This window comes from Perognathus longimembris, chromosome 17 (genome assembly GCF_023159225.1).
Source record: "Perognathus longimembris pacificus isolate PPM17 chromosome 17, ASM2315922v1, whole genome shotgun sequence".
In the NCBI taxonomy this organism is placed as follows: Eukaryota; Metazoa; Chordata; class Mammalia; order Rodentia; family Heteromyidae; genus Perognathus; species Perognathus longimembris.
In genome coordinates this window covers 4,597,247-4,611,435 of record NC_063177.1, presented here as the reverse complement: position 1 = coordinate 4,611,435, position 14,189 = coordinate 4,597,247, and the positions used below count along the sequence as shown (strand labels likewise).

Here is a 14,189-nt window from a genome sequence, read left to right as displayed (position 1 = left end):
ACTATGTAGTTTTTAGTCATTGTATATAATAACTGTACAGTTATGTACACACCAAAATTTTTCTATCTTTTAGGAAAAGGAACCTGAGAACTGAAAAGTATCCAACAAGTAAGACTGCTTCCAATAATGTTCATAACTCAAGAACATCCCTAGGAGACAAAAGTGTAACTACCAGAGGAACCAGAGTCCTCTGATTCACTCATGGCAATGACTGAGTCTAATGATATGTACAAAGACTTCCTGTTGACTTCATAATACAGTTCATCATACTGAATGATTTCATTTTACGAACAAACTTCTTTACATTAGCACCTCTGTTATTAGGTTGAGACCCTATTTGTTCTTCCTGCCACTTCAAACCACTGGTTAACATTTTAAAAAGAAGAGAAAAATTTCTATACTTATAAAATGTTTATGTTCTTATTACATTAGCAATATATACACACCGAAAGACTAACCATAACAAGCTCTAGAAGCTGTGCAGAGCTGAGGCCTGGTCCAGGTACAAGCTGGTGGGGCACTGTGACGAGGGTGAGGAATATTCACAGCTCCCCTGCAGCCCACAAATGTTTACATTTGCTTAAGTGCTTACTGGTAAAACCTTCAGCAAATTTGAAAAATGTCTCCTGCAAATCCCCATAATACTTAAGCTAAACCCTGTTCTTTAAGTTAATAATGCCAACTAAACAATCCATTCATTTCATTTCTAAAACTCAATCTTCATCCTTCATTTTAAAACCAGGTATTGGCTGACCCCGATTCCAAGTGTTTTAATTTATCCTCTCTAAATAACCTTTCCCTCTGCTCTTATCTGGCACTCTTTCCTGCTTATAGCCTGCACCTAAAGCTTACAAGTTATGGATCACTCTGATCTGATCCATTAAGTTGGAAAAAACTAACACAGACATGTATTACTTCCCTGTCAGCATCACTGAGCTAGAAAAATGGAAAATTCAACAGAGATGCAATCAAACTACAGATGACTTTCAAAATAAGAAGAAAAGCAGTCCCAGCTGCTCTCCAGCAGGAAGCATTCACTGTCAAGCCCACACTGCCTCTGGCCTCTGAGAGGCCATCTTGTTAGTAACAACTTACATTTATGGGCTGCCCTTCCCTGTCTGGAGCATTCTGTGTCTCTAGGTTTTCCCCCAAGATTATAAAGTCATTGGCACACCACAAAAGCCAAACAGAGCTGGGAACATTTCAGGTGATCAGTATGTGCTTAATGAGTTGAATTAAATAAGGGAAGCCTGTAATCCCAGGAGGCTGAGATCTGAGGATTATGGTTCAAAGCCAGCACAGGGAAGAAAGTCTGTGAGACCCTTATATCCAGTTAACCAGGAAAAAATGGAAAGTGGAGCTGTGGCTTAAGTGATATAGCACTACTCTTGAGCAAAAAAAGCTCAGGAACAGTATTCAGGTCCTGAGTTCAGGCACCAGGACTGGCACAAAAAATAGGAGGGGAGCAAGGCATCAGTGGCTCACACCTGCAATCCTAGCAACTCTAGAGGCTGAGATTTGAGGATCACGGTTCAAAGCCAGCCCAGACAGGGAAGTCTATGAGACTCTTATTCCAACAAACTACGGAAAAAGGCAGAAGTGACTCAAGTGGTAGAATGCTAGCCTTGAGCAAAAGAAGCTCAGGGACAGTGCCCAGGTCCTGAGTTCAAGCCTTAGGACTGGCCAAAAAAGAAAAAAAAAAGAAGAAAGAAAAAAGGGTGAGGGTGGGGGATGGGAGTTAGTAAGCCCTAAAACATTTAGGAGAAGCATTAGGCCTTTATGGTCTTAAGAAAAGATACATTTAAATTAGAATAGACCAGGTAATATCACTTAGAAAATACTGTAAGGTATGCTAGAAATTTAAGTTACAAGGACCTCAAGGATAAAGCTGTCTGCATCCTACTGTCCTGTCTGAAAGTGAGAACAGAAAACAAAATTTCAACCTTTTTTTTTGGCCAATACTGGGGCTTGAACTCAGATTCTGGGTGCTGTTCCTTACCTTTTTTATCCAAGGCTGATACTCTACCACTGAAACCACAGTTCTATTTCTGCTTTTTGGATGGCTAATTGCAGTTAGAGTCTTAGGGACTTCCCTGCCTGGGCTGACTTTGAACTGCAATCTTCAGATCTCAGCCTCCTGAGTAGTTAGGATTATAGGTGTGAGCCACTGACAGCTAATTCAACTTGTTTGCCTTTGGTGCTGGGGATGGAACACAGGCTCTTGAGCAAGCTAGGCAAACACTACTACGGAGCTACTATGCCCCAACCCAAGCATGCCATGTCCTTTGAGAGCAGAGCTGACAAGCAGGGGAAACCAAGGCTACAGCATAAGACTCAGTACATATTACAGTTAAGAACCTCTACTTTAAATTCTGATTAGAACACACAAAGAATTTGACGAAAGTGTGGCTACTCTTCCCATAACAGGTGTGTCAGACACTGGTAGCTCCAATTTGCTATACCTGGTCCTTTCCTATGAAGAAATGAGGTAAATCTTAGAAATATTGGGGCTAGTCTCTTAACCATTCATCTTTTGAGCCCTCTGACTGACTACCTTAAAATGACTACACCCATCATAGCCCATTCCAACTAGTGTTGCAAGGAGATGCCCAGCCTCAGTAGATGGGAGGTGTCCAACTGTTTCACTTTGCCTATGCTAAGCTCACCAACATGTGTGGCCAGACTAGCAGAAGAGGCAGAGCCGTCTGCCTGGGATACAACCGCACTCTCCTGCAGCCCTAGGGAACAGCTGAGGTCGTTTGGCTCCAAGTTAACAGGGTAACTCTGTGGCGGGGAGCTGATAGCAGAGGTTAAGACGGCTCCATTATGAGTCCTCTGGAGCACTCTCCAGACTTCCTCTAGCACAGATGCAAGAGCTCTTTAGCCAAACACGCCGCCGCCCTGGGTCCATCTTCATGCATTTGGGATGCTTCCTGAGTGATGGGATGCACAGTGGACTGCAATTCATCACGTGGGCCCAAGCAATTAAGGCCTCTGATAAATAATTCTACCATAACAGCCCCAGAGCTAAAGTAAAAGCAGAAAGCCATGGGGTCAAGTGTCTCCACAGGAATTCTATTTGGCAAATAGAAGCTGCAAAGGATGTTTCTATTAACCACCTGCAATTACTGAAGGCAACTGTGTTCCCTGGGATAGACAATCAGAAGAACTAATAACTTCTGTGTCTCTGCAAGGTTTAGGAAGAACTTAGACATGTCATCTTAACAGAAGGATACCTGTCCTTTCTACTAAAACAGGAATAGCAGCATTTTCCCCCAACACAGTAACATAATCATTTTTTTTCTTTCTTAAGTATAATGGATATTACAGATATAAAGGAAGTGGCTTCTGTTTTCTTTTGTTGCTGGGCATGAAACCTTGGACCTCACTCATGCTAAGCATATGTTTCAACTGTAGAATTACACTGCCAGTGCTGGCATTGCTTTTTTATTTATCTACTTACTTATCATTGAGACAGTCTTGCTATGTAGTCTAGGGCCTCAAACTCATGATCCTCCTGCCTTAGCATCCCAAGTGTTGGGATTAGAAGCGTGTACTACCATGGTGAAAATGATATTTTATACAGGCAAACAACAGAAAATTAAAAGTTTAAGTACCATGCGTCTGCATTCTTCTTTGGAAGATGAAACAAGTAACTATAACTTTTCTAAGTTTTACTCTCATCAAGTTGTATTTTGGCTGTAACGATTTTGATTCTAAAGAAAAAAAATGACAGAAAATTTCTGTGGTGCTCTACATGGGAAGAATGTTTTTACGTGATTGAGCATTTCAAAAATAATCCATCATTTATGATTCCTCACTTACTATCTATATTCAGTGTCACTTTCTTGTCATCTGAAACAGCCCAGACAAAAGCAGCCCATAGGAAGACAGGCAGGTGGCACCGAGGCCAAAGCTGAGGAAGCCGCAGTTTCATCTTCAGAAAGACAGTAGAGCTGCCGTTGTTCAGTTTATGTAGGTCAGCTCTGAAGTGAGGATGTATTATACTCAAATTATCCTTCAAAATTCCCCGAGGTCACCCATAAAAGTACAGGCAAGCTAATGTCCATACAAGTCTGGGAAATAATGACTGCGCTTGCTTAGAGTTTGAGAGTCAAGGAGCTAAATTAAAAGAAGGAACAAAAGAAAGGCTCCATTTATGGTTGGGCATTCAATCCATTGCCTTCAAGGAGGCTGGTGTGGAGGAGAGCTAGAGAATTCTAAGGGGCTTGTTTGTTTCCCCAGGGCTTTGCTGCTTTCTATCTCCCCTCCCCCACCATGCCCACCCATGCTAAGTGTAGCCACTTGACTGGGCAATAATGACTTTTCTGGGGAGTGTTTGGAGGACCTGGCCCAAGGGCAAATCTGATTCTGTTCTAGTGCTTCCTTTGCTTGCCTCCCCCATAGTGAATAACCTGAGATCTGCACAAAGCACTGTGGATTTCAACACAGTGGAGGCACGTGGAAACAGCAGAAGCTGGGATACTGTTCAGAGAGACAAGGTAGACAAACTCCTTCAAGAACAAACAGAAGACACAGAAGACGAAGAGGCGGCAGGGTGAAGGTGGCGGTGAGAGGCAGGATGGGCAGAGTTGGTCTGTGTGAGGCTGGCAGCCCACAGAAGAGTGGAGAGAGCAAAGCAGACGTAGTCGCCTTGGCCAGGTTGGAGTTTCTGCCTTCAATTCTGAGTGAAGCAACAGCAGAACTTCAGCTCCCCCTTGGCCACGACCTCCCTGGTCCAACCTATCAGCTTAGAACTTCAGCTCCCCCAGGGACCGCCCCAATTCAAGCTATCACATCAGGGCCTGTGACAGGTTTGCTCTCTCCTGGGACCTGACTGATGGTCCATCTCCCCAGGCAGCTGAGGGGTTCAGTCAATCCAAACCTAGCCACAGTGGTCCTAAACTTACAACTCACTTCTGCCTCCCACTGTACTCGGATGTGAAGCTGTACTTCTCTTACTGTGCTCCACTCCTGCCTCCCTCCTTGCTCATCAGGTTTTGCCCAACTGCCCATGTGCCTGGCAAGATCTTTGCTTTTTTCCATCTGTCCAAAGTCTATTTGTCTGTCAGGGGATGCTGCCTCCACTCCCAGTGTCGCCTCTCTCTTCAGTCATTCTTCACTCTCTGGCCCTCTACTACCTTGACTATATCAGGTATGTCTGCCCTGTCAAGAAACGTCTCTATTTCTCCTGTATAGGAGGCCAATTCAGTTCTTTAAGACCTATCTATTATCTTCCTTCACTGAACACCAGCCGTCTGCCTAATGACAGTCCCATGTGTACTCCATGACATCAAGAACTCTTAACTGCTGAAATCATCCTACCACCACTTGGACATTTGGAAAAAAAAAATGTCATATAAGTGAGCCTCAGCACTGGAGGCAAAAGGAAGACTGAAGAGCTGCTGGAAGAGCTTATGATGGATTAAAGAAGCACATGAAAACAGGAGTCTGCAATGCGCCAGGCATGTTGTGTCAGACATGCACTAAGAATAAGGAAAGCATCTTTCCTTTCCCTTCCAGAGGAAGGGCCACCAGCCACACAGGCACAGAAGAGAGAGGGCATGTTGGTGTAAGGAAAGTGGAACAAGTGAAAACAGAGTTGCTTGCTCCACTGAACTGCTGTGTAATGTAAAGAATGGATGGGAACACGTGAATGTAGCTAGGGGTGAGGATGGGAGGTGGGAAAAGGACTAGATACTGAAAGGCTTTGTATGACACAGTGAAGAGACACAACTGTATATTCTCCCTTAAACCTGTTTGGACTAGATGCTGAAAGGCTTTGTATGACACAGTAAAGAGACACAATTGTATATTTTCCCTTAAACCTGTTTGGTGAAAAGGTTTTAAACCACATGTCATACACACAGAAGAAGGGTTAGTGAAAGCAGGGAAATCAGCTGTTGGATTAATACACATAGAACTATAATGGTCTGAGTGATGGCAGTGGGTGGGGCAGCCCAGGCTGAGGGAAATTCAGCAGGCTCAGTTGGCAGGACTTGTTGAATCACCAGATGAAGGGGACCAGAGAAACTCCATGATAGCTTACAGGTGCTATGGAATACAAAATAAGATGTGTAAGAAAAGGACAGATTTGGAGATCACAGACCATAAGATTCCTGCAGGGCATGACAGCACATTTTCTCAAAAGGCCTGGGCTCAGGAGAGTGATCCACATAGTACATGAGAGTGAAATGGGAAGGACACTACAGGCATCCAGTTAAAGTGCAAGCGGTGGAGGAAGGCAAGAAGGCTTAGGACAAACTGCATCCTTGAGACCTCATCCCTCTGGGAGCACACTTTGTGCTCACACACTTACACAGCACCTTGAGCTAGTCCTTATGGTCATAGCTAGCACACTGCACAAGAGATGCATAAACACTTGGTACCCTATAAGAGACAGAAGCATGTTTGGTTACCATTCTTCTTTTGAGGGTAGCTTGGATAACTTAGTGTCCTTTACTATACTGTCTCCTCCTTGTGAGTCTACAAAAGGAAGAGCATGTGTTTATGTCCTTGAATCCTTACAAAGAAGCACATTTCTCTAAGTAGACAACTGTCTCCACAGAGTACCCCAAGGATGAAAGCAAGAAGGGACCGCTAGCCTGCCTGGTCTGCAGGGCTTTCTACCCACTGTGATCACAGAGACTTGCCATCTCCCCTCTTTGCAAAGCATTTTGGTTCCCTTTTTCTTCCTTTGAAAATGCTATTGCCCGTTAAGTACTAAAAAGCAAAATTTGACAACAGGTGAAAGTTTTGCAAACAAGTACATTTCCCTAGAATTTTAAACTCCTTCTGTAATAAGTGCAATTTTATTTATGTGTTTTTTGGCTCCATACCTTATAAAGGACTACTGTCACAGTAACGCTAGGAGATGAGTCCATTTAACACAGGAGGTAACACTTATGAATGAAGATGAATTGGGAAAGTGAACTAATGACTTCCAAGCTCAGAGTCAGTGAGACAAGGTTTTTTCACTAGCTCTGAATTACTGGATGAGGACTACATGAGGACAAAGTGAGATGGTTCCCTAGAATAAGGTTTTTGAATACTGTGAATTAACGTTTTTTACCCCGCAGGCTATTTGGCTCCCGGGGAATCTGACTTTCTAACAAGCTTCATTTCTCTGTTGCACCTGACCCTGAGGTTTGCAGACTCAACTTGTTAGTCAAGTGGGCTTGCTTCCTGTCCTTGTGAGTTTCTCATGTGTGCCAAGGGGAAGTCCGGAGCTCAACTCCCTGCTCCCAGCAGTCATTCGTGGCCAGGGCAGTTTTTGCATGAGCCATCCAAACAAGCTAGTTGATTTTCTCTTTTCCAGATTATAAGAACAAGTCTAAATAGAGTGCCATTTTAATAGTTTAATAGCGTATACTGAAGATAGCAACAGGAATAAGCATGAAACAGTTTTGAAAATAAAGCCATCTGTGAGCATCATAATCACACCATCACTCACTTCCTGTAGAGTGGCACCCAGCTCTCATCCAGTCTGGAGAAACTGGAAGTGAAGGAGGATGGGATCAAGGACTCCATTGTGAAAAGAGTTGTAAAGGTGGGCTGTCAAGGACAAACTCGCTAGACTTCAGCCCATTTTGCAATGGGACCAGAGCACATTATCTCTGATCTGGTCATCACCTGTTACACACCTGAAGGCCACACCTTCCTGCTTCTCCTCAGGCCCAGTTTAACCCCGTGATCTAGCTGAATGGCTGGCACTTCCTTCTTGCTTCCAGGTCAGACTTGGTACAAGTACTGGGAGCTGTGTTTTCCTGCTCTCTCTGGGTTTTTGCAGTACTGGGAGTTGAACTCAAGTCCTAGCCCTTACTAGGTCTCTCATTAAGGGTATCTTAGCAACCCATGGTCTGTTTTCCTCTGCAGAGGCTGTTGATAACACTCAGGTGTTCTCTAATGTACTAAGAACAAAGAGGTGCAGCATAGGTTTGGTTTCCCTAGAGTGTTGGTTTTTTTTTTTTTTTTTTGGTCTGTTGTGGGGCTTGAACTCAGGGCCTGGGCTTTCCTTAGCTTTACTGCTCAAGGCTAGTGCCCTACCACTTTGAACCACAGAGGCACTTCTATTTTTGGGGGGGAGGGAGGAGGGCAGGGGAAATGGGGGGTGGGGTGGTGGTGGTTAATTGGTGATAAGAGGAGATAAGAGTCTTACAGACTTTCCTGCCTGGGCTGGCTTTCAACTGAGATCCTCAGATCTCAGTCTCATGAATAGCTAGGTTTGCAGGTGTAAGCTACTGGCACCCGCTCCTAGAACGCTTTTTAGACACTGTTGTAGGAAGCAGGAACTCGGGGAAATCCTGGTTCTGCCATTCATGGGAGCCTCAGTTTCCTCGAGTGAGATCTCAATAACATGTGTGATGCTGGTTGTGATGATGCATGCATGACCTCAGAAGCAGAGTGAAAATTAAGAGTTCTAGCTTATTAACTTTGTTTAATAACTTTGTGGGTTTGAGATAAGCTTGTCTTATGATTTTACCACTTATCCCATAATCTATTTTCTGTAACCCTCACTTTCCTTTCTCCACTTTACTAAATACTCTGACACCTTGAATCTTTTCTGGAATAAAGAAGAAATTAAACAAGAAAAACAGGAAAGCAAAAATCCCAAATAGCTCTTCTCTTCCCTGGAAGTTCTATGAGGTGTGCAGAGTCTACCCTTCCCTGATGTTCTACTGGATGATCTTAAAGTACAGAGGATGGCAGTGTGCACCGCACCAGGGCACCGATGGCTCCACATGAGCAGGGTGCAGGGCTTCCACACAGCATCCATCATGTTCCTCAAAATAAAAAAAAACAAGGCCAGTTATAGTGGGCCACACTTGGAATCCTACCTACTTGATTGGGAAGATCAAAGTCCAAGTCCATGTGGGCAAAAAGCTCATGAGACCCCATCTCAATCATCCCAGCTACTGGAGAGACACAGGTAAGAGGATCACCATCTGAGGTCAGCCCTAGGCCAAACTGTAACACCCTATCTAAAACAGTAACTAAAACTAAAAAATGGCTGGACATGTAGCTCAAATAGTAGAACACCTACCTAGTAAGGGCAAGGACTTGAATTCAACCCCCAGTACTGCAAAAACAAAAAACAAAACCCATTTCATGTCTTTCTCTAAACATGGAAGTGTTACTTTAACACTTTAGAAGTGAATTTTTGTTCACTGTAAAATTTTTCAAAAAGCTTTGCACTCAGTTGAAAAAGTTAATTTAATAAACTCTTCTTGGCTCATATAATTACATTGTTAGAATGTACAGGAACCAATTTACCTGCAGAGACTGAAACAGAGACCATTACTGAACAAGTCTGAATGGATTTCTTTGCAACACTGCTATACCACTGCCTGTCAGGAAGGACAGGGACCCACGTTTTCCATGCCTAGTTGTGATTGCAGTCCATGAAGCCATATAGATCCAACAGAGACAGGGTGTTAAGCACCAAGAAGACAAGTTCAGAGCAGACCGCTTACATCTGTACATAGACGGCCCATAGCCACCACCAGCAGCATGAGAGCTACCAAAGCTGAGAAGCCTGTGTGAGCTCAGGGTCTGCACAATGGACTACACCATGCCCTGTGGCTTCCCACTTCTAAGAAACCTACCTGTGCAAGCAAGCAATTGTTCACTGAGCCACTATAAACAAGAAGTGGCATGATAGGAAGTTGTTAGTTTGAAAATGGTGCCTCTCAGTGTAAGGAGATTCTAGCAATACAAATATTCATATTCTACTTAAGATGCACATATTCTATATTACATATATTCTATCTAACATATTCCATATTCTAGCTATAAAAATAAATTTGTGTAGGGTCTGAGGGTAGCTTAGTGGTACAGTGTGTGCTTAGTATGCATGGGGCCCTGGGTTTAATCCACAGCACAAGTGAGCTAGTGAACAAACAAGTATCATTTGTGTGCATTTCTTTCAGGTCCACAATTTTCCCTCCAAGGTGGCCATTTCAGATCAGTCTCATAGGTTTTTGTTGTTTTTTTTTTTTTCCTCTCCCCTGTTTGGGTCATCTTTTAGATAAAAGAAGTTACAGGTCCGACATAGCCACCAAACTAGAAAGATAGTCAACTATATGGGAAAGGATCTTTACCAGCACAGCAACAGACAAGGGCCTAATATCTGTCATCTACAGAGAACTCAAAGAACTAACCCCCTCCAAGCCCAGTAAACCAATTATTAAATGGGCAAAGGAGCTAAAGAGAGACTTCACAAGAGAAGAGATAAAAATGGCAAAGAAACATATGAGGAAATGTTCAACATCCCTGGCAATAAAGGAAATGCAAATAAAAATAACCCTGAGATACCACCTCACTCCAGTTAGAATGGCCTATACTCTGAACTCAGGCAACAACAAATGCTGGAGGGGATGCGGGGAAAGAGGAACCCTTCTCCACTGTTGGTGGGAGTGCAAATTAGTACAGCCACTTTGGAGAACAGTATGGATATTCCTCAAAAAGCTCAATATAGACCTACCCTATGACCCAGCCATACCACTCCTAGGCATCTATCCTGAACAATAAGTCTCAGGATATCAAAAAGACATCTGCACTCCCATATTTATTGCTGCACAATTCACAATAGCCAAAATATGGAAACAACCCAGATGCCCCACTACAGATAAATGGATCCAAAAAATGTGGTACCTATATACAATGGAATACTACATAGCAATTAGAAATGAAATATTGTTATTCGCAGGGAAATGGTCAGAACTTGAACAAATAATGTTGAGTGAGACAAGCCTAGAACACAGAAAACAAAGGGGCATGATCTCCTTGATATATGACTGTTATGTTTGGGGGAGGGGGAACAGTAGAGACCAGGTCTGCGGAACAAAAAACTTCTTGTCAAATGGTATTTCCCACAGGTTTGGGTCAGTGACCTTGCATTATGTAACTAAAACCAAACAACTACTAAACATAAAAAGGTCTAAAATAGACCTCTCAGTAGATCACAATAGTTCAAAAGCTACGTATGTATGATCATATAAGACAAGGATAAGCAAACTCTACTGTTGACGTTATATTTAAAGTTGTAGGTGAATTTCCTTTGGCATATGCCACGTGGCTACTGTATATGTTTTTGGTACACGGGGTATTGTATATATATGCCTACCTGATCTAGGGAAGGGAAAGAAAAACGAGGGTGTAAGATAACACAAGAAATGTACACACTGCCCTATTATGTAACTGTACCCCTTTTGCACAACACCTTGTCAACAAAATTTAATTAATAAATAAATTAAAAAAAAAAGAAGTTACAGGTCCAAACAAAGCTAAGCACGGTATTCCAGCTTCTCCTTTAAAGGATCTCTGCCAATTATGCCTGCTGAGGCCGTGCACTTTCTCCTGGAGCAGGGCTGAGGAACCTATTCCCTGCCAAGCGCCATCTGGATATTAGAACACAAAATGATCAATACAGACAGATGGGCTGTGAGCAGCCAACAGGAGCACTTGTCTCTTGTCTGGTCACACAGCAAAGGATTTCAATGTTCCCCAGCCTTGTCCTAGACATACTGATGGACTTCGCTTTTGGCACATGGGGGGAGGAAGATGCACCTCCACTGAAGTGGCCAGCCTCCACCTGGGCCCATGGTGTGCCTCCCATCACTGGTCCCCTTCCCACACTTCTGTTTCCCCAGGCTCTGAAGGGGGACAGGATCACAGGAAAATGAACTAGACAGAAACTTCCAAAATATGAACAACTTACCTATGATCTGGCCAGCAGCAAGAACTGCTTTTAACTTTAGGGATCCATTACAAAGACTGCATTCTTCCTTCAAAAAACAATTTTGCTTAAATAAAAATATGTGGACAGTTTCTAAACTAACAACACAACACAGAGCACTGTTTACACTTTAACAAAAGGAAGGAAAATATCAGTAAATCTTATGTCTTTGTTCTTAAAACATTTTTATTGTGCTATTCTGTACTTTTTTTTAACATACTGGAACTTTAAATTCAGTAAGAACTGAATGTCTTTGGCTGGATGCAGTGGCTCAAACCTGCAATCCTAGCTACTTGGGAAGCAGAGAGGAGGATTATGGTTCAAGAAAAAATTAGTGAGATCCTATTCAGAGAACAAGATGGGTATTGTGGTTCATATGTGTAGCCCCTATTATTTGAGAGGGTAGAGATGAAATTACAGCATGAGTCCAGTCTAAGCAAAAGCGTAAGATACTATCTGACAAAACAAACAAACAAACAAAAAACTAAAAAAGGACAGGAGGCATGGGTCAAATGTGCTTACCCGATAAGCACAGGTCTCAGAGTTCATCCTCAGTACTATTACAAAAATGTCTAAAAACAGCTAATAAAATCACTTAACAAAGACTTATGCAACCATACCTATGTTTCTTTCCTTTACTGTTTGATTTAATATGTGTGATTATTTGATTCTAAGTATGACCCTAATAGTTTAGGCTTCATAAGGGCATTGCCTAGAACTATGAAAAAGGGGTTCACCAATTCAGGAGTCTGTATAAGATACTTCCTCTTTTAATTCTTCTAGAACTCTGATATATATATGCATATATACACACATATATATATATAAGTATTTCAGAATGCTCCTTTAGAGGTATCTAGGAAGCAAAATGTTTAATTATTAACCATTAGTGATATTAAAATATTCATATGCCTTTTACTTCGACTTAATTGAACATGGGAAGGAGAGGAGGGAGGTAATGCTTTACTTGCATATAAGAACATTATCAATTTATCAGAAAGGATTAGCTTTCCATTTAACTTTCTTTGGGTCAGTGTGAATATCACTGTCAATGTACTGTTCCTGTCTTTATCCACTATAAGCGAAACAAAGACCGTGTCTTGGAACTGAATTCAATAAATGTATAACATTGGAGTTATTTCCACACAATCCTGCAAATCTCAGGTCTACCCATGTGTTTTCTGATTCTTTTTGGCAAGAGGAGAAAAGCACTGTACAGCTGTGCCAATCTGTCCTTTGGGAAGGTGGTCTCATCCATTGAGTCACAGCTCATGGCGAAGGTCTGGGAGATGCTTCAGGATGAACAAGCAAGTGAAGGTTCTGCAGCGAAGAAAAGAATTATTTCCATGATTTTACCTGATCTGTCCACGAACCAGAGGTCTGTTTTTTGTTCTATTCATGTTTGAGTCAAAGGGCACCTCAAAAAACTGTAAAAAAAAAGAAAGACAAAGGACAGAAAAGATGATATAAAATAATACATAATTCTTCCCCTAGTAAATATCTTTGGTGCTGGGGATGAAACCCAGAGTCCTGCACTTGCTAGCTAAGTGCTCTACCACTCAGTCAAAGCCCCAAGCTGTCATCTTCATTTTAACAGTATAATTACATCTTGACACAGCTTGAAGAACAGCTCTCTGGGAGGGACAAAATTTAAATAACCAAGAACATTAATTGTCAGGAATATGTACTTTTTAAAAATATTTCTGCTTGAAACCACTTATTAAAGAACAGAATCTCCAAAGACACTGTCTTTATCACTGATTCAAAGCAATAGTAGTGCTGGGTATAAATGATTTCACATGCTCACATTCCCCACAAGCCCAAGAATCATCCCCCCACCAATGGGCTTCGGAAGTCAGGGGCTGGGTCAACAGGGATTGGAATTGCAGTGCAAGCACTCCTCTCTGCCCAGGATGAGTTTACACCTGTAATGCCAACACACAGTCAGCACAGCCTTCTCTCAGACCATCCCAGTTTTCCATGCCCACCCACCCAATGACCTACTAAAAGACAATCCCCATAGGACCCTCAAAACTCACTTTCAAAGTTATAACTAGCTGTACAATATGTTCTTAAAAATCATTATCAGTGACCTTTAGGACTTGAACTCAGGGTCTGGGTACTGTCCCTTAACTTACTTTGCTCAAGGCTGGTGTTTTACCAGTTGAGTCATAGCTCCATGTCTGGCTTTGAACTGCTATCCTCAGATCTCAGCCTCCCAAGTAGCTATGATTATGGGAGTGAGCCACCTGGTTTGTCCATGACTCTTTCTTGCCACTTTTTTATTTTTTTTATTTTTTTTGGTATAAGGAATAATCCACAATCTGATTAAGTTAGGGGAGAAATCTAAATGGGCTTGAGGCAAATCAGTAGAAGTAGTAGTAATTCAATGGAAATTTTAACTGAGTAGACTCCCAGCCATGCTCCCTAATAATCCTTGGAGTTGATCCCA

General features: G+C 42.3%; 1 protein-coding gene across 1 annotated transcript in view; it reads right to left on the bottom strand.

Annotated features, from left to right (window-relative positions):
- The window catches only part of LOC125366174 (protoheme IX farnesyltransferase, mitochondrial), a 121,643-nt gene that overhangs the window by 22,560 nt on the left and 84,894 nt on the right, over positions 1-14,189 (bottom strand). Inside the window, exon 5 of the mRNA XM_048366665.1 lies at positions 13,094-13,164. Within this exon, the coding sequence (XP_048222622.1) occupies positions 13,094-13,164 (71 nt within the window). The remainder of the gene's footprint in view (positions 1-13,093; positions 13,165-14,189) is intronic.